The 21,165-nt window shown below is 51.9% G+C and overlaps 1 protein-coding gene across 4 annotated transcripts in view; it reads right to left on the bottom strand.

The window, feature by feature from the left end:
* The window catches only part of igf2bp2a (insulin-like growth factor 2 mRNA binding protein 2a), a 246,149-nt gene that overhangs the window by 40,129 nt on the left and 184,855 nt on the right, over window positions 1-21,165 (bottom strand). For all 4 annotated transcript variants that reach the window (XM_038786815.1, XM_038786799.1, XM_038786808.1 and 1 more), the window contains exon 10: window positions 7,744-7,866. In XM_038786815.1, the coding sequence (XP_038642743.1) occupies window positions 7,744-7,866 (123 nt within the window). The remainder of the gene's footprint in view (window positions 1-7,743; window positions 7,867-21,165) is intronic.

The raw sequence follows: 21,165 nt of genomic DNA, 5'->3' as shown, positions 1-21,165 counted from the left end.
ACTACGACATCTTCTTCGCAGCCTCCAACACATCATCAGCGAGGATGGACATCTTGCCAAGGTCATCCCCACACCCCCACTACTGGCCTTCAAACAACCGCGCAACCTCAAACCATTGTTTGCAGCAAATTACCCAGCCTTCAGAACAGCAACCACAACACCACAAAACCCTGCCAGGGTAATCTCTGCAAGACATGCCAGATCATCGACATGGACACCACCATTACACGTGGAAACACCACCCACCAGGTACGCGGCGCATACTCGTGCGACTCGACCAATGTAGTCTACCTCATACGCTGCAGGAAAGGATGTCCCGAAGCGTGGTACATTGGCGAGACCATGCAGACACTGCGACAACGAATAAACGGGCATCGTGCGACTATCAACAGGCAGGACTGTTCCCTTCCAGTTGGGGAACACTTCAGCAGTCAAGGACATTCAGCCTCTGATCTCCGGGTCAGCATTCTACAAGGAGGCCTTCAGGAGACGCGACAACGCAAAATTGCTGAGCAAAAACTTATAGCTAAGTTCCGCACGCATGAATGCGGACTCAACCGGGATCTGGGATTCATGTCGCATTACATTCGGCCCCCACCAACAAGCCTGGACTTGCAGAGGCCTACCGACTGAACTGGCTTGGGACAATTCACACCTCTTTAACCTGGAGTTACCTCTCTCTCTGCATCTTTGATGATTTGATTGCCTGCAGGTGCTCGCATTCCGGGGCATCTCTGACTGTGTCTATATAAACATTTCTGGAACAAGCCTTTCCATTCACCTGAAGAAGGAGCCGTGCTCCGAAAGCTCGTGTTTGAAACAAACCTGTTGGACTTTAACCTGGTGTTGTAAGACTTCTTACTGTGCTCACCCCAGTCCAACGCCGGCATCTCCACATCATGGCTACCCAGTACCAGGGCCAATCTCCCATTGCACCCAGCACCAGGGCCAATCTCCCATAACACCCAGTACCAGGGCCAATCTCCCATTGCACCCAGCACCAGGGCCAATCTCCCATTGCACCCAGCACCAGGGCCAATCTCCCATTACACCCAGCACCAGGGCCAATCTCCCATAACACCCAGTACCAGGGCCAATCTCCCATTGCACCCAGTACCGGGGCCAATCTCCCATAACACCCAGTACCAGGGTCAATCTCCCATTGCACCCAGTACCGGGGCCAATCTCTCATTGCACCCAGCACCGGGACCAATCTCCCATTACACCCAGCACCAGGGCCAATCTCCCATTGCACCCAGCACCGGGGCCAATCTCCCATTACACCCAGCACCAGGGCCAATCTCCCATTGCACCCAGCACCGGGGCCAATCTCCCATTACACCCAGCACGGGGCCAATCTCCCATTGCACCCAGCACCGGGGCCAATCTCCCATTGCACCCAGCACCGGGGCCAATCTCCCATTACACCCAGCACGGGGCCAATCTCCCATTGCACCCAGCACCGGGGCCAATCTCCCATTGCACCCAGCACCAGGGCCAATCTCCCATTGCACCCAGCACCAGGGCCAATCTCCCATTGCACCCAGCACCGGGGCCAATCTCCCATTACACCCAGCACGGGGCCAATCTCCCATTGCACCCAGCACCAGGGCCAATCTCCCATTGCACCCAGCACCGGGGCCAATCTCCCATTACACCCAGCACGGGGCCAATCTCCCATTGCACCCAGCACCGGGGCCAATCTCCCATTGCACCCAGCACCGGGGCCAATCTCCCATTGCACCCAGCACCGGGGCCAATCTCCCATTACACCCAGCACCAGGGCCAATCTCCCATTACACCCAGCACCAGGGCCAATCTCCCATTGCAACCAGCACCGGGACCAATCTCCCATTACACCCAGCACCAGGGCCAATCTCCCATTGCACCCAGCACCAGGGCCAATCTCCCATTGCACCCAGCACCGGGGCCAATCTCCCATTACACCCAGCACCGGGGCCAATCTCCCATTGCACCCAGCACCGGGGCCAATCTCCCATTGCACCCAGCACCCGGGGCCAATCTCCCATTGCACCCAGCACCGGGACCAATCTCCCATTGCACCCAGCACCGGGGCCAATCTCCCATAACACCCAGCACCAGGGCCAATCTCTCATAACACCCAGCACCAGGGCCAATCTCTCATAACACCCAGCACCAGGGCCAATCTCCCATTGCACCCAGCACGAGGGCCAATCTCCCATTGTAATCAACACCAGGGCCAATCTCTCATAACACCCAGCACCAGGGCCAATCTCCCATTGCACCCAGCACCGGGGCCAATCTCCCATTGCAACCAGCACCATGGCCAATCTCCCATTGCACCCAGCACCAGGGCCAATCTCCCATTGCACCCAGCACCGGGGCCAATCTCCCATTACACCCAGCAAGGGGCCAATCTCCCATTGCACCCAGCACCAGGGCCAATCTCCCATTGCACCCAGCACCGGGGCCAATCTCCCATTACACCCAGCACGGGGCCAATCTCCCATTGCACCCAGCACCGGGGCCAATCTCCCATTGCACCCAGCACCGGGGCCAATCTCCCATTGCACCCAGCACCGGGGCCAATCTCCCATTACACCCAGCACCAGGGCCAATCTCCCATTACACCCAGCACCAGGGCCAATCTCCCATTGCAACCAGCACCGGGACCAATCTCCCATTACACCCAGCACCAGGGCCAATCTCCCATTGCACCCAGCACCAGGGCCAATCTCCCATTGCACCCAGCACCGGGGCCAATCTCCCATTACACCCAGCACCGGGGCCAATCTCCCATTGCACCCAGCACCGGGGCCAATCTCCCATTGCACCCAGCACCCGGGGCCAATCTCCCATTGCACCCAGCACCGGGACCAATCTCCCATTGCACCCAGCACCGGGGCCAATCTCCCATAACACCCAGCACCAGGGCCAATCTCTCATAACACCCAGCACCAGGGCCAATCTCTCATAACACCCAGCACCAGGGCCAATCTCCCATTGCACCCAGCACGAGGGCCAATCTCCCATTGTAATCAACACCAGGGCCAATCTCTCATAACACCCAGCACCAGGGCCAATCTCCCATTGCACCCAGCACCGGGGCCAATCTCCCATTGCAACCAGCACCATGGCCAATCTCCCATTGCACCCAGTACCGGGGCCAGTCTCCCATTGCAACCAGCACCGGGGCCAATCTCTCATAACACCCAGCACCAGGGCCAATCTCCCATTGCACCCAGCACCGGGGCCAATCTCCCATTACACCAAGCACCAGGGCCAATCTCCCATTGCACCCAGCACCAGGGCCAATCTCCCATTGCAACCAGCACCGGGACCAATCTCCCATTTCACCCAGCACCGGGGCCAATCTCCCATTACACCCAGCACCAGGGCCAATCTCCCATTACACCCAGCACCAGGGCCAATCTCCCATTGCACCCAGCACCAGGGCCAATCTCCCATTGCACCCAGCACCGGGGCCAATCTCCCATTGCACCCAGCACCGGGGCCAATCTCCCATAACACCCAGCACCAGGGCCAATCTCCCATAACACCCAGCACCAGGGCCAATCTCTCATAACACCCAGCACCAGGGCCAATCTCCCATAACACCCAGCACCAGGGCCAATCTCTCATAACACCCAGCACCAGGGACAATCTCCCATTGCACCCAGCACCAGGGCCAATCTCCCATTACACCCAGTACCGGGGCCAATCTCTCATAACACCCAGCACCAGGGACAATCTCCCATTGCACCCAGCACCGGGGCCAATCTCCCATAACACCCAGCACCAGGGCCAATCTCCCATTACACCCAGTACCGGGGCCAATCTCTCATAACACCCAGCACCAGGGCCAATCTCCCATTACACCCAGCACCAGGGCCAATCTCCCATCACACCCAGCACGAGGGCCAATCTCCCATTGCACCCAGCACCGGGGCCAATCTCCCATTGCACCCAGCACTGGGGCCAATCTCCCATTGCACCCAGCACCGGGGCCAATCTCCCATTGTAACCAACACCAGGGCCAATCTCCCATTACACCCAGCACCGGGGCCAATCTCCCATTGTATCCAGCACCGGGGCCAATCTCTCATAACACCCAGCACCGGGGCCAATCTCTCATAACACCCAGCACCGGGGCCAATCTCTCATAACACCCAGCACCAGGGCCAATCTCCCATTGCACCCAGCACCAGGGCCAATCTCCCATTGTATCCAGCACCGGGGCCAATCTCTCATAACACCCAGCACCGGGGCCAATCTCCCATTGAAACCAGCACTGGGGCCAATCTCCCATTGCACCCAGCACCGGGGCCAATCTCCTATCACACCCAGCACCGGGGCCAATCTCCCATTGTAACCAACACCAGGGCCAATCTCCCATTACACCCAGCACCGGGGCCAATCTCCCATTGCACCCAGCACCGGGGCCAATCTCCCATCACACCCAGCACCGGGGCCAATCTCCCATTGTGACCAACACCAGGGCCAATCTCCCATTGCACCCAGCACCGGGGCCAATCTCCCATCACACCCAGCACCGGGGCCAATCTCCCATTGTAACCAACACCAGGGCCAATCTCCCATTACACCCAGCACCGGGGCCAATCTCCCATTACACCCAGCACCGGGGCCAATCTCCCATTACACCCAGCACCGGGGCCAATCTCCCATTGCACCCAGCACCAGGGCCAATCTCCCATTGCACCCAGCACCGGGACCAATCTCCCATTGTAACCAGCACCAGGACCAATCTCCCATTGCAACCAGCACTGGGGCCAATCTCCCATTGCACCCAGCACCAAGACCAATCTCCCATTGCACCCAGCACCAGGGCCAATCTCCCATTGCACCCAGCACCGGGGCCAATCTCCCATTGCAACCAGCACTGGGGCCAATCTCCCATCACACCCAGCACCGGGGCCAATTTCCCATTGTACCCAACACCACGGCCAATCTCCCATTGCACCCAGCACCAAGGCCAATCTCCCATCACCGGGGCCAATCTCCCATTGCACCCAGCACCAGGGCCAATCTCCCATTACACCCAGCACCGGGGCCAATCTCCCATTACACCCAGCACCGGGGCCAATCTCCCATTGCACCCAGCACCGGAACCAATCTCCCATTACACCCAGCACCGGGGCCAATCTCCCATTGCACCCAGTACCGGGGCCAATCGCCCATTGCACCCAGCACCAGGGCCAATCTCCCATTGCACCCAGCACCGGGACCAATCTCCCATTGCACCCAGCACCGGGGCCAATCTCCCATTACACCCAGCACCAGGGCCAATCTCCCATTGCACCCAGCACCGGGGCCAGTCTCCCATTGCACCCAGCACCGGGGCCAATCTCCCATTACACCCAGCACGGGGCCAATCTCCCATAACACAGCACCGGGACCAATCTCCCATTACACCCAGCACGGGGCCAATCTCCCATTGCACCCAGCACCAGGGTCAATCTCCCATTGCACCCAGCACCAGGGCCAATCTCCCATTACACCCAGCACCAGGGCCAATCTCTCATAACACCCAGCACCAGGGCCATCTCCCGTAACACCCAGCACCAGAGCCAATCTCTCATAACACCCAGCACCAGGGCCAATCTCCCATTGCACCCAGCACCAGGGCCAATCTCCCATTACACCCAGTACCGGGGCCAATCTCTCATAACACCCAGCACCAGGGCCAATCTCCCATTGCACCCAGCACCGGGGCCAATCTCCCATAACACCCAGCACCAGGGCCAATCTCCCATAACACCCAGCACCAGGGCCAATCTCTCATAACACCCAGCATCAGGGCCAATCTCCCATAACACCCAGCACCAGGGCCAATCTCTCATAACACCCAGCACCAGGGCCAATCTCCCATAACACCCAGCACCAGTGCCAATCTCTCATAACACCCAGCACCAGGGCCAAACTCCCATTGCACCCAGCACCAGGGCCAATCTCCCATTACACCCAGTACCGGGGCCAATCTCTCATAACACCCAGCACCAGGGCCAATCTCCCATTACACCCAGTACCGGGGCCAATCTCTCATAACACCCAGCACCAGGGCCAATCTCCCATTACACCCAGCACCAGGGCCAATCTCCCATTGCAACCAGCACCGGGACCAATCTCCCATTGCAACCAGCACCGGGGCCAATCTCCCATTGCAACCAGCACTGGGGCCAATCTCCCATTGCACCCAGCACCGGGACCAATCTCCCATTGTAACCAGCACCGGGACCAATCTCCCATTGTAACCAACACCAGGGCCAATCTCCCATTACACCCAGCACCGGGGCCAATCTCCCATTACACCCAGCACCAGGGCCAATCTCCCATTGTATCCAGCACCGGGGCCAATCTCCCATTACACCCAGCACCGGGGCCAATCTCCCATTGCACCCAGCACCGGGGCCAATCTCCCATTACACCCAGCACCAGGGCCAATCTCCCATTGCACCCAGCACCGGGACCAATCTCCCATTGTAACCAGCACCGGGACCAATCTCCCATCACACCCAGCACCGGGGCCAATTTCCCATTGTACCCAACACCACGGCCAATCTCCCATTGCACCCAGCACCAAGGCCAATCTCCCATCACCGGGGCCAATCTCCCATAACACCCAGCACCAGGGCCAATCTCCCATTGCACCCAGCACCGGGGCCAATCTCCCATTGCACCCAGCACGGGGCCAATCTCCCATAACACAGCACCGGGACCAATCTCCCATTGCACCCAGCACCAATCTCCCATTGCACCCAGCACCGGGACCAATCTCCCATTACACCCAGCACGGGGCCAATCTCCCATTACACCCAGCACGGGGCCAATCTCCCATTGCACCCAGCACCAATCTCCCATTGCACCCAGCACCGGGGCCAATCTCCCATTACACCCAGCACCAGGGCCAATCTCTCATAACACCCAGCACCAGGGCCAATCTCCCGTAACACCCAGCACCAGAGCCAATCTCTCATAACACCCAGCACCAGGGCCAATCTCCCATTACACCCAGTACCGGGGCCAATCTCTCATAACACCCAGCACCAGGGCCAATCTCCCATTGCACCCAGCACCGGGGCCAATCTCCCATTACACCCAGCACGAGGGCCAATCTCCCATTGCACCCAGCACCGGGGCCAATCTCCCATTACACCCAGCACGAGGGCCAATCTCCCATTGCACCCAGCACCGGGGCCAATCTCCCATTGCACCCAGCACCAGGGCCAATCTCCCATTGCACCCAGCACCGGGGCCAATCTCCCATTACACCCAGCACGAGGGCCAATCTCCCATTGCACCCAGCACCAGGGCCAATCTCCCATTGCACCCAGCACCGGGGCCAATCTCCCATTGCACCCAGCACCGGGGCCAATCTCCCATTACACCCAGCACCGGGGCCAATCTCCCATTGCACCCAGCACCGGGGCCAATCTCCCATTGCACCCAGCACCATGGCCAATCTCCCATTGCACCCAGCACCGGGGCCAATCTCCCATTGCACCCAGCACCGGGGCCAATCTCCCATTGCACCCAGCACCGGGGCCAATCTCCCATTACACCCAGCACCGGGATCAATCTCCCATAATACCCGGGGCCAGCCTCCTGTTACACCCTGCAGTGTTGCTGCATGGAACACATGACTTCAGGCTGTGAAGCAATAATCTCAGCTCGCCATGAAGTACAACAAAGTCTGGCCGTTTTCTACAAGCATGTAAAAGCAGCAGAGGAAAGGATACTCACCGCAAATGGATTGTAAGATGGAGCAGCTCCACGGGGCCTACTTGTCGATGGAAGCACCGGCAGTCCCGACGAGAAAATGCCCAGAGCATTTAAATTCAACCCCGGAATCAAGTTTGCTTGTTGCTGAAAACAAAACAATATGCATGAGGTGAAATGGGGATTACTGGTGTCCGCTGGGTTTCTTAACCTTTTTTCTAATGCCCTCAGTCTCTCTCTCGCTCTCTCTCTCTCTCTTTCCCCAAGGGACTGCTTCACTTGCAGTGTCCCCTCCAGCTGTCTGACACCCAGCTCACCACTGTTCACCTGTGACTGCTACTGAGCTTGTTGATCACAGTGATCACTGCCCAGGGCTCCTGTCTTCACCCGACATCCTGGCATACATCTGAAGCAGTGAGGGCGACTAGACTGAAGTCAGCAGCAGGATAACTGTACAGCCTTTCCTCATTGTTGACCCACACGTGTTGCAAGCCAATTGCATTATCACAACAGCACACAGAAGCTGTAAAATCAGCCTGTGCAGGCATCACACTTCGGTACAGATGCGTAACAGGAGTTGGGTGCTTCTGAATGACAGCCTGAAACTAATAAGCATATTCCAATCTAACCATACAGCAATTAACCTCAGACTGACCTCAGCCTCTCTTTATTCATCAACAATTGGACCTTGTCCTTAAAATGTACAGTTTATGGGGCAACATTGTGGCACAGAGGTTAGCACTATGGCTAATGGCGGCAAGGTCCCAGGTTCGATCCCGGCTCTGGGTCACTGTTCGTGTGGAGTTTGCACATTCTCCCTGTATTTGCGTGGGTTTTGCCCCCACAACCCAATGTTGTGCAGGGTAGTGGATTTAACACGCTATATTGCCCCTTAATTGGAAAAAGTGAATTGGGTACTCTAAATTTTTTAAAAAGGTACAGTTTCACCTTAGAGGCAGAATAATGCTAATAGCATCAGATGGTGCAACAGTCCTTAGAAAAACTGTGGATCATCTGAGGAATCTATGGTTAGAGGTCCACTATACCCGAAGGTTTGCTGCTCAACCCAAAGAGTGATCAAGGAGGAGGGTGGGCAGCGCACTAGGAGGGCAGAGCAGTATATTATAGGAGAGACAAGAGACACTTCACCCCATGAGCCTATGACAAACTCATGTGAATGATTGACGAGCAGGCTAGCAGTTGCTATCCAGTATAAGCCAATACTCACCTCTCAAGAAAGAAGATAAAACTCATTCGCAAACAGAAGCCCCCACCGAGCTAATGCTTTTACTGGATGGGCTTGTCGGTCAGCCTCATGATGCACACTTGGCTGGGTACCCAGACAAATGAAAACATCTCAGCAGGGGCCCTGTTTTAACAACTGAAATAAACTGTTGACTTTTGCTGACTGACATCATGAAGAGGCTATAAGAAGTTGTTTTTGTTGTGATCTCTTTGGTCAATGTCTCAATGCTTATTTGGGCAAGATTGAAGGGGAGGTGGCTGACATGTTTGAAGCCTGTATTATTGACAGTGAATGTGATTTGTGAATGCATGTTTATTGTTTCTCAGCTGTTCTCATTATATTATTATTATATGGCTCATTGGTTATTTACATAGTGCATACTGGGTGAAAGGCCATGAATGGAGTACGAGTTGCTTGGACAGTATAAGAAACCATGGGGGTGACTTGGGGACCCGAGTTGGCATGGAAGGTGTTGTCGGGGGCTGGAAGGTGTGAGGAGTAGATGACCTGAAATCTTCAACACAAGTCCCAGAAAGTTGAGGCAGGCCGGCCATTTCCTGTGGCTGCCGCCTTGCTGCTTCTAGAGTAGGCAGGCGAAATCCCGTCCCAACCCCTTGGAGCAAAGATGTTTTTGCATTACGGAACGTATTATCGAGGTGGATCAGGCGAGCTGGGAAATTTCCTCATTCCAGCCACCCGTCTCAGTACCGGCCCAATGTGTCTCTTTCTAAAGCTAAGGATGCTGCAATGGGAAGTGAAACATTCTTGGCGATATTCTATTACAGATTTGTTTAAATGGGTCACATTAACTTTTGCTCAAAGTTTTCCAAACCATGGTGGGAATAAAATGGCTGCGAGGAGCTCAAGTTATTCCCATCCTTATTTAACTGGCTTGGGACTTTTAACAACTTGAATTATGACACAAAACTCCAAGGATACCACTCGAGCTCCTGTGCTATTAATAAAGAACGAGACAATGCATTCAAACCTTTCAGATTGTGATATTGCCCATTTACTCATTGTTCCTACTGAGCATCACTGGACAGAGACCATAAGTAACCCAAAGCAACCGTGGTGATCTACCTAAAAGCAGGTCCCGCTCCTCGTCGTGCTGAATCTCACAGCCCCTCTCCTCGTCGCTCCGCACCTGCGATCCCTCCCTTCATCTCACGGCAACCTTCCCCCCACCCCAAGTCCTCCCCTCATCGCTCCGTGTTCCCCCGCCGCTTCACTTGTCCAGCAGCCTCTCCCATCACCTTCCCGTGGCCCCTCTCGTCATCCCTCCGCGCAGCCCGTGCCCCTCTCCCATCCCTCTAAGTCCCATGGCCGCTCCCCTTGCCCACTGGTCCCCCCACCCCAATCCGGTCCCATGTCCCACCCGTCCCTTCACACCCAACGGTGCCTCGATGCCCCTCTGCCGTCCCTCTGTGCCTCAAGGCCCCTCTGGCCATCCCTCCGGGCCTCAATGACTCCCTGGCCATCCTTCCGTGCCTTGCGGTGTTGTGCCTTCCTCTTCACTTGTTTGTAGGAGCCCTCCAATTTCCAACATCAGTATTCTCTTTCTACCCCATGATTCACAATCCTTCAATTACTTTAGTAAGCACTCATGCCTTATAATATGGCCTGCCCAACCTTACTGCCTTTCCTTGATGACATTCACTAACCACCATCCTGCAAACTTCCTTCATTGCTCCTGCCTCTTCTCCAACTGCCCCGCTCCATCCTTCTTCAGGACAACACTTCACTACTTTCTAGTCATTGGATATTCACATTTCTTAGGTCCATGTCTCAGCCCCGTATAACAAGACAAACCAAATCACAATCTTGATCATTCTTAAGATCTCTACTCATTGTCTTCCTGGTCATGGCCAATCTAGCTCTGATCTCTTCATGACAATAACCAACGTCTAACAAGGTGCTTCTCGGGTATGTAAATGGAAACATCGGTTTCAGCTTTCATCAATTTTCCCACCATTATTTCCCCCAATTTTCATTCTGCGACTCTCCACCACTTCATTCAGTCGAGCCATTAGTATCTGTGGCTGTGTTGGGCACAAGGGTCTGGTCACCTGAAAATCTCAATTAGACTTTGATACCTTTCTGTACTTCAACTAGGACCCTTTTTATAATGGCTTCCACACAGGCACTAAGAGAGACAGCTTACAGCCTTGTCTGACCCAGTGCCTGATTATATCAGGTTCCATTTCATCAAGCATTGTCCCGACCATAGCAGTCTGCCCCATGGACAGAGCTACCACCATTCTTTCATATCTGTCAACCCAGCGATTTGGAGACTATTCAGGCTTCAAGCACAAACGCTACCGGGATTCAGCTATGAAGACTCAATCTTCTGGCCTAGGTACTTCAGCACCTCATGGAGGCAGTGTCTAACTCGGAGGCTGAATGCCAGTCTAGGTCAGCAATTTCAACGGAAGACAAGGGAGAGAGAAAGAGGGGTGGGAGGGGGTTAGAAACAATCTGGGGTATTCTAGCTGTGCTACAGCCTCTGCCCACTAATCATTACTAAACTGGCAGTGAACAGCAATCTCTCTGATCTTTGATCACATTCCCCTTGGAGGAAGCCCAGATGTCTCTGATTCTGCTCAATCACACTCAGGGGATCATGACACTAAACTCTCTGGCAATATTCTAGCTGCATTAATGGGAGCTCTCACACAAATGAAGCTTTGCTACTTTGCTCCAGGTGATTATTCTGCCTTGACAGAGGCGGTTTATACCCGTCTGAGATACCAAGGAGATCAATACCGGCTCCACCATAATCCTCTGCTCTCAAACACCAGCTCCACAATAACGAAAACCCATTGCTCTCAAGTACCAGCTCTGCCATAACACCCCATCACCCTCAAATACCGGCTCCACCATAGCTCCACCTGCTCTCAAATACAGAACTCCCTGGATGATGTACTGATTAAAATAAAACAATAAAAACTTACAGATAAACATCAAGGGCGAAATTCTCCCACCCCCCCGCAGGGGATTCTCCACCACCCGGGAATTGGCGGGGGTGGGAATCGCGCCGCGCCGATCGGCGAGCACCCCCGCGGCAATTCTCCGGCCCGCGATGGGCTGAAGTCCCGCTGCTGAGAAGGCTCTGCCGCCGCCGTGGTTTCAACCACCTCTGGTGGGGGCGGGATTGGCGGTGCGAGCAGGCCCCCGGGGTCCTTGGGGGGGGGGGGGGGGATTGGACCCCGGGGGGTGCCCCCATGGTGGCCAGGCCCGCGATCGGGGCCGACCGATCGGCGGGGGCCAGTGCCGTGGGGGCACTCTTTTTCTTCCGCCGCCATCATGCCCTCCACCATGGCCGAGGCGGAAGAGAACCCGCCTACCGCGCATGTGCTGGCAGCTGACGCACCGGCTCATGCGCGAACTGGCGAAGGCCTTTCGGCCAGCCCCGACGCCGGCCGGGGAGCGTCAAAGGCCGTTGGCGCCGGTTTTGGCGCCAGTCGGCATGGCGCCAACCACTCCGGCGTGGGCCCAGCCCCAAAGGTGCGGAGAATTCGCGGAGGCCCGATGCCGGAGTGGTTGCCGGCACTCCGCTATGCCGGGACCCCCCGCCCCGCAGGGTAGGGGAGAATCCCGGCCCAGGTTCAGCTGAGAGCCAACCCGAAGACAGAATGCACAAAGTAAAGAGGGAAAAATAAAGTATGTAAGAATCAATTAGTAGTTGTTGATGTTGTGGATTAGTGATTCACATAACAGAAAACAAAGTCTTTAATAAACAAAAATAGTGGGAAGGTAGTGAAAACGAGCACAGAGCCAATAGGGTCTGAAGATGATCATCTCGTGGAAGCAAGGGGCAGACCTCAGGTATAATCGAGTACTTTGCATCTTAATTCACTAAAGAGGATTCTGCCACTGTCACAGTAAAGGATATCCTTCACCCTGTCAAGAATAAGCCATCCAGTGGAGTGGACATCATCTACAGGAAGGATGGGAAACTTAACGACTCAACCAGTTAAAATCCAAGAAGAGAACGACACTGACAAAATTCGAGGAACTTTAGTACACGGATGATATCGCCATCGCCACTCTCTCAGAAGAGAAACTCCAAGCCATGCTGGACACCCTTGTGGAAGCATACTGAAGAATCGGTCTCAGCCTCACCCTCAAGGTCCTTCACCAACCCATTCCACGGCAAGATTTCTCCCTCCTTCGAGGTCAATGGAGAATCACTCCCAAACATGGAATATTTTCTATACCTGGGGAGCCACCTCTCATACAAGGCCGATGTCAATACGGAGATCCAACATCATATCCAATCCGTGAGACTTTCCTTCTGACGCCTACAACACGACTCGTGATGACCACGACATCGGTGCTGACACCAAGATCCTCCTGTACAAGTAAGTCATCCTCACAATTCTTTTATACGGTTCGGAAACTTGGATTACGTACAGACTGGAGAGGTATCATCAACACTGTCTTGAGATGGATTCTCTGCATCAGCTGGGAGGACTGGCGTACTAACATCAGCATCCTTGAAGGAACCTAGAGCACCAGGTGATCATCTAAAACCAACTCTGCTGGGCTGGCCATGTGCTCAAGATGTCAGAGGCCCAACTGCCAAAGCAAGTTCCTCGCCCAGCACAAGGAAGGCTTCCTAACAAGAAGAGGACAAAGGAAGCGCTTCAAAGACACACTGAAGGCTTACCTCGAGAAATACAACATAGACGTCAATGCCCGAAAGACCTTGGCTCAGAAGAGACCTATTTGGAGGAACCTGTTGATTGAAGCGATACAATTTTTTAAGGACACCTGATGGCAAGATGAGGTCTGAAAAAGGAGTCTGAGAAAGGAATACCAGTGACCTAGAGTCCAAGGACCAATCCTGCCTCCCGGAAGTACCTGTCACGTGGATGGTAGAAGATGTGCCTCTAGGATTGGGCTCATCAGCCAAGCAGAAACCCATAACCAGTAACAGAGTTTCTTAGGAGGACAATTCTACTCATTAGCGAGTGATCGCCGAAGAAGAAAGGAGGAGGTAACAGAGAAACTATATAGGATAAAATTAAAGAGGAAGGACTTAAAATGTTAGCCATGGTCAAAGTAGAAACGTCACTTGATATGGATAAGATGTATCCAAGGCTGCTGACGACAGCAAGGCTGAAAATTGCAGAGGCCCTGGCCACAATCTTCCAATCCTTCTGGAGTATGGGGGAAGTGCCAAAGGACTGGAGACCTGTAAATGTTACAGCCTAGTTCAAAAAAGGGAAATGGAACAAAGCTGACAATTAGAGGCCAGCGTGGATTTGTTAGAAGCAAAACAAATCTAATTTCTATGGTGAAGTCAGAGTGAGGGTTGATGAGAGTTATTGGGGTTGATTTTGTTTCTCAGGACTTTTAAAAGGTATTTGATAAAGTGCCAAATAATAAACTTATTTATAAAATTAAAACCCATGGGACAATGGCAGGATGGGGGCAAAAACTGTTCATCGGACAGAACACAGTGGCCTTAAAAATATGGTTTCTGCAGACAGGAGGGGATTATGAAGCGGTGTTTCCAACAGGTGCCATTTGAAATGATGCCCTGTAAACCCAAGTCAATGCCAAAGTTCACAGTTGGCATATTGATCAACAATGAGGATAGTAACAGACTTCAGGTGGAAATATACTGCTTGAAATAGGCAGGTACTCGGCAGATAACATTTATTGAGAGAGCTGTGAAGAGATTCATTTTGGAATGACGCGAGGTCTAGAAGTTAAATGATAGAATGTTAAAGTGGTGCAGGAACTTGCACATAAATCCTTAAAGGAAGTACAGTAAATTGAGAAAACTATTGACAAGGCATATTACCATCCTTGGGTTCTCAAATCCGGCGCAGAGCACAAAAGTAAGTCTTCCTAAACTTTTATAAAGTTCTGTTTTGGCCTGAGCTGGAGTATGGAGTTCAATCCTTGGCACCACACTTTGGGAAGGATATCAAAACCTTAGAGAGGGAGCAGAGCAGATTTACTAGAATATTTCCAGGGATAAGGGATTTCAGTTACATGGAGAGGCTGCGGAAGGTAAAGGTGTTCTGAGAGCAGAGGAGATTTTATAGCGGTATTCCAAATTCTAGATGGTTTTGATAGAAGTAATTAAGGAGAAACAGTATCCAGTGATAAAAGGGTCACAAAAGAGGTCACAAATTTAAAGGAACAAGAGGGGAAACGAGAAAGCCTCTCTTAACACCATGAGTTGTTCTGAGTCAGAATGCACCGACTGCCAGGAAGGGTGATGGAAGCATGTTCAATAATAACTTTCAAAAGGGAACTAGACAAATGCTCCTCTGTTGAAGAAAGAATCATAAGGCCACTTATTAGGCTAATATCAGCAGCAGGATAAATGGTAGAATGTGTGAGGAAGGTAGTAACAGGGCACTTAGATCATCACATGATTAAGCAGAGTCAACACAGATTTATGAAATGGAAATCATATTTGTCAACCCAATTAACAGGATAAATAACGGAACCAGTAGATTTTGTGTATTTGTGTGCAAAATACTCCAGTGAGCCTGCCAGCAGCAAATGTGGGAGAGTAGCTGTGTGACTAGAGGAGCAACGTTAAGTTGAATGACCATGGTGCATTCTCTCGCTCGCCCCCGTGCACAGGCGTTACCCACTAAGGGAGCACGGAGGTCAATATGGCAGAGCAGTCACAGCAACAGCTCTCGTCTGACCGGGACAGCGGTCGTCTCAGACAGGGCGGAGTGAGGAAGTGCTTCATGGAATTTTCACAGCCATCCCAAATTCCTTTTTGGTGGTAAAACGTCTAAACCTCACGGGCTTGGTTGGAGAGGGAGTGATCGAGAACCCTGAGACAGAGAGAGCTGGACATACACAGACATGACCTTTCTCCTCTTCCCACCCCAAAAATGTATCCACGAAGAAGGCTGGGAGATGAGGAAAACCCTTCTCCACCATTCAATAATATCATGGATGATTTACCTCAACTTCACCTTTCCACACTATCCCCATGTCCCTTAATTATTGGAACATCAAACATCCACCTACTTTCTGCCTTGAATACATTCAATGATGGAACATCCACAGCCCTCTGAGGTAGAGATTTCCCAACGATTTACAACCCTTTCTTTGAGTGAATAAATTTCTCATTTTAGATGAGAGGACCGAGTGTAATGTCTCCAGTTTTGTGGATACATTAGCTATGTGGAGAGGCTGAATAGAATTGGACTGTTTTCATTAGAAAGATGGAGGTTTGGGGCGTGACCTGATAGAGGTCTACAAGATTATGAACGGCAAGGAGAGAGTGGAAGGCCAGGCACAGGCACTCTTTCCAAGGGTGGAGGGGTGAGTCACAGAGGGCATAGGTTTATAATCCATGGGGCAAAGTTTAGAGGAGATGTGCAAGGCAGGTTTTATTTTTTACGCAGAGGGTGGTGAGTGCCTGGAACAGGTTGCCAGGGGAGGTTGTGGAAGCAGATACATTAACGATGTTCAAAAGGCATCTTGACAAACACGTGGATAGGATGGGTATAGAGGGATACGGCACAAGGATGTGCTGAGGGTTTTGGCAAAGGTTGTTATCATGACCGATACACGCTTGGAGGGCCGCAGGGCCTGTTCCTGTGCTGTATTGTTCTTTGTTTGCTACCAGTACAAAGTTAAGTGGGAAAATAAGCTGTGACGATGCAGAGAGATAGGTTAAATGAGTAAATCAGAACATGACAGAGGGAAGGTAGCCAAATGTGAAGCAATCCACTTTTGGAAGGGATTTTTTTTTTTTTGAAAGCAGAATTTTTTTTTTTAAATGACGGAAGAATGGGAAATGTTTGTAGAGGGATCAGGTGTTGTAATGTTAGCATGCAGGTACAGCGAACAATCAGAAAAGGAAATGGTATGTTAGCCTTTAGAACCAAGAGATTGGAGTGGAAGAGTAAAGACATCTTGCTAAAATTATACAGTAAGAAGTCTTACAACACCAGGTTAAAGTCCAACAGGTTTGTTTCAAACACTAGCTTTCAGAGCACTGCTCCTTCCTCAGGTGAAGGAGCATTCACCTGAGGAAGGAGCAGTGCTCCGAAAGCTAGTTTTTGAAACAAACCTGTTGGACTTTAACCTGGTGTTGTAAGACTTCTTACTGTGCTCACCCCAGTCCACGCCGGCATCTCCACATCAAAATTATACAAGGCATTGGCGAGACCACACCTAGAAAACAGTCTCCATACCCAAGGAAGCACAATCTGGCTTTAGGGGAAGTGCAATGAAGGTTCACTAGACTGATTCCTGGGATGGCAGGATTATCCTGCAAGGAGGGATCGAGTAGATTTGGCCTATATTCCCTGCAGTTTAGAAGAATGAAAGCTGATCTAACTGAAACACTTTTGAAGGGAACTGAGGTTAAATGCTTGGGGTCGTGGGGAGGATAACTTCCATTTGCTGCGGAGTCTACAATTAGAGGTCTACAGTTTCAAAATAAGGGGCTCAAACTTCGGAAAATCTCTTCACTCAAAATATTGTCTGTGAACCGTTGGAATTCTCTGCTCCAAGGGGCAATGGATATTCAAGTTATTGAGTAGATTCAAGACAGAGATTGTTAGATTTCTAGGTACAAAGGGAATTGGAAGATATGGGGACAGGGCATTAGGTAGATGATGGTGAAGCAGGTTTGATGGGCCGAGTATCTACTCTTGCTCCCATTTCTTATGCTCCTATCTGAAGAGGAAACATTTTGCAGGGCAAAGTACAAGAGAGTGGAATTAATTGGATAGTTCTACGAAAGGGCAAGCAACAGGCTTAACGGACCCAATAACTTCCTTCTGTTATATATCATTCCATGATTCTGTGCTGCACTAATCTCAGAGAGGTTGCTGTCACTAGCACCAACACTGCTCATCTCAATGAGCACAAAGTTCGCAAGACGAATGTGAAACGTGAAGACAAACCATGCATAAACTGTGTACATAAGGTCCGTGGACAGCCTGGGACTTGTACATTCACAATGCAAAATCTGGCATTGGCATTAGTGAATAGGAGAGAGTCAGCGTGTGAGCCTCTCCCTATCAAAACAAGTGCAGTCCATGCCACATCAGAGGAAGCTTTCAACTTTGTGTAGAATAGTTCAAACATTGGGCGGCATGGTGCTGCAGTTGTTAGCACTGCTGCCTCAAGGCGCTGAGTATCCAGGTTCATTCCCGGCCCCAGGTCACTGTCCATGTGGAGTTGCACATTCTCCCCGTGTCTGTGTGGGCCTCACCCCCACAACACAAAAAGGTGTGCCGGGTAGGTGAATTGACCACACTAAATTGCCCCTTAATTGGAAAAAAATATAATTGGATACGCTAAAATAAAAAAAAATTAAGTGCAATTCAAAATGCAATTTCGTTTTTTAAAAAGCAGCAACAAAGTGGGTTTCATTTGGCCACAATTATGTGAAATACTCCAGAAATACTGAGAGGCCCAGCTAGAGTGGACATGGAGAGGATGTTTCCACAAGTAGGAGAAACTAGAACCACAAGACATTTGAAGCAGAATTAGGCCATTCGGCCCATCGAGCCTGCTCCGCCATTCAATCATGGCTGATATTTTTCTCATCCCTATTCTCCTGCCTTATCCCCATATCCCCTTTTTAACCAAAAACCCATCCATCTCTGTCTTAAAGACACTCAGTGATTTGGCCTCCACAGCCTTCTGCGGCAAAGAGTTCCACAGATTCACCATTCTCTGGCTGAAGAAATTCCTCCTCATCTCTGTTTTAAAGGATCGTCCCTTTAGTCTGAGGTTTGTCCTCTGCTAATTTTTCCTACAAGTGGAAACATCCTCTCCACGACCACTCTATCCAGGCCTCGCAGTATCCTCTAAGTTTTAATAAGATCCCCCCTCATCCTTCGAAACTCTATTGAGTACAGACCCAGAGTCCTCAGCCGTTCCTCATATGACAAGCTCTTCATTCCAGGGATCATTCTTGTGAACCTCCTCTGGACCCTTTCTAAGGCCAGTACATCCTTCCTTAGATACAGGGCCCCAAACTGCTCACAATACTCCAAATGGGGTCTGACCAGAGCCTTATACAGCCTCAGAAGTACATCTTTCGTCTTGTATTCTAGCCCTCTTGACATGAATGCTAATATTGCATTTGCCTTCCTAACTACCGACTGAACCTGCACGTTAACCTTAAGAGATTCGTGAACAAGGACTCACAAGCCCCTTTGTACTTCTGATTTCCTAAGTATTTCCCCTCCTTCCAAAGTGCAAAACCCCACATTTTTCCACATTGCATTTCATCTGCCACTTCTTTGCCCGCTCTCCTAGTTTGTCCAAATCCTTCTGCAGCCCCCTTGCTTCCTCAATACTACCTGTCCCTCTACAGATCTTTGTATCATCTGCAAACTTATCAATCCTGCCTTCAGTTCCTTCTTCCAGATTATTAATGTATATTGTGAAAAGTTGTGGTCCCAGCACAAACCCCTGAGGCACACCACCAGTCACCCACCGCCTGCCATCCTGAAAAAGACTCCTATATCCCCACTCTTCTGCCAGTCAGCCAATTCTCTATCCATGCCAGGATCTTGCCCGTAACATCATGGGCTCTTAACTTATTTAACAGTCTCCTATGCGGCACCTTGTCAAAGGCCTTCTGGAAATCTAAATAAATCATGTCCACTGGTTCTCCTTTGTCTAACGTCCTTATTACCTCCTCAAAGAACTCTAACAGATTTGTCAGACATGACCTCCACTTGACAAAGCCGTGCTGACTCAGTCGGAGGACACAGCCTCAGACTGAAGGGACAGAGATAAGAAGGAGTTTTTTCAGCCAGAGGATGGTGAATCTGTGGAATTCTTTGCAGCAGCAGGCTGTGGAGGCCGAATCACTGAGTGTCTTTAAGACAGAGATAGAGGAATTGGGATGCCCTACACAAGCTCAATCTATCTCGGCTGGTAGAGCAGATGGAGGGAGACTTCAAAAGGTGGGACATGCTGCCGCTTTCCCTGGCGGGTAGGGTGCAGTCCGTGAAAATGACGGTCCATCCCAGGTTTCTGTTCGTCTTCCAGTGCCTTTCCATCTTCATCCCCAAATCCTTCTTCAAGCGGGTGAACAGGATTATTATGGGATTTGTGTGGGCAAACAAGACCCCGTGAGTTAAAAAGCTATAATTAGAGCGCAGCCGGGGGGGGGAGGAGGGCTGGCGCTGCCGAACTTCTGCAGTTATTATTGGGCGGCTAATATAGCGATGATTAGGAAATGGGTAATGGACGAGGGGTCAGTGGAGAAGGCACAGGAGGGAGAAAGGGGCCTCAGTCTGGACCCCAATACGGCATAATCATAGATTTGTTCCGGGCAAGATAGATGGGGGGGGGGGGGGGGGGGGGGGGGGGTTTCAAAGTTGGCATAGATTATCATAGAATTTCATAGAATTGACAGTGCAGAAGGAGGCCATTCGGCCCATCGAGTCTGCACCGGCTCTTGGAAAGAGCACCCTACCCAAGGTCAACACCTCCACCCTATCCCCATAACCCAGTAACCCCACCCAACACTAAGGGCAATTTATCATGGCCAATCCACCTACCCTGCACATCTTTGGACTGTGGGAGGAAACCGGAGCACCCAGAGGAAACCCACGCACACATGAGGAGGATGTGCAGACTCCGCACAGACATTGACCCAAGCCGGAATCGAACCTGGGGCTGTAAAGCATTTGTGCTATCCACAATGCTACCGTGCTGCCCATAGGGCGGGTATCAAAAGGATGGGGGACCTGTTTATAGATGGGACCTTTCCTAGCCTGAAGGCGCTAGAGGAGAAATTTGGTCTGCCCCCGGGGAATGCCTTTAGATACCTCCAAGTCCGCGCTTTTCTGAAGAAACAGATGGTGGCATTCCCGCTACTAACCCCCCCCCCCCCCCCACCCCAAACACACACACACACAGGATACAGGACAGAGTGGTCTCTGGCATCTGGGTAGGGGAGGGGAAGGTGTCGGACATATACCAAGAACTGCAGGAGGCGGAGGAAGTCTCGGCGGAGGAGCTGAAGGGCAAGTGGGAGGTGGAGCTCGGTGAGGAGCTGATGAGGGCCTGTGGGCAGACGCCCTGGGCAGGGTTAATTCCTCCTCATTTTGTGCCAGGCTTAGCCTGGTCCAGTAGGTGGTCCGCCGGGCACACATGACGACAGCAAGAATGAGCAAGTTCTTTGGGGTGGAGGACAGGTGTGCAAGATGCTCAGGGAGCCCAGCAAACCA

This window comes from Scyliorhinus canicula, chromosome 2 (genome assembly GCF_902713615.1).
Source record: "Scyliorhinus canicula chromosome 2, sScyCan1.1, whole genome shotgun sequence".
NCBI classification, from domain to species: domain Eukaryota; kingdom Metazoa; phylum Chordata; class Chondrichthyes; order Carcharhiniformes; family Scyliorhinidae; genus Scyliorhinus; species Scyliorhinus canicula.
Note: the sequence above shows the minus strand (reverse complement) of the source record. Positions and strands in the feature narration are given on the sequence as shown.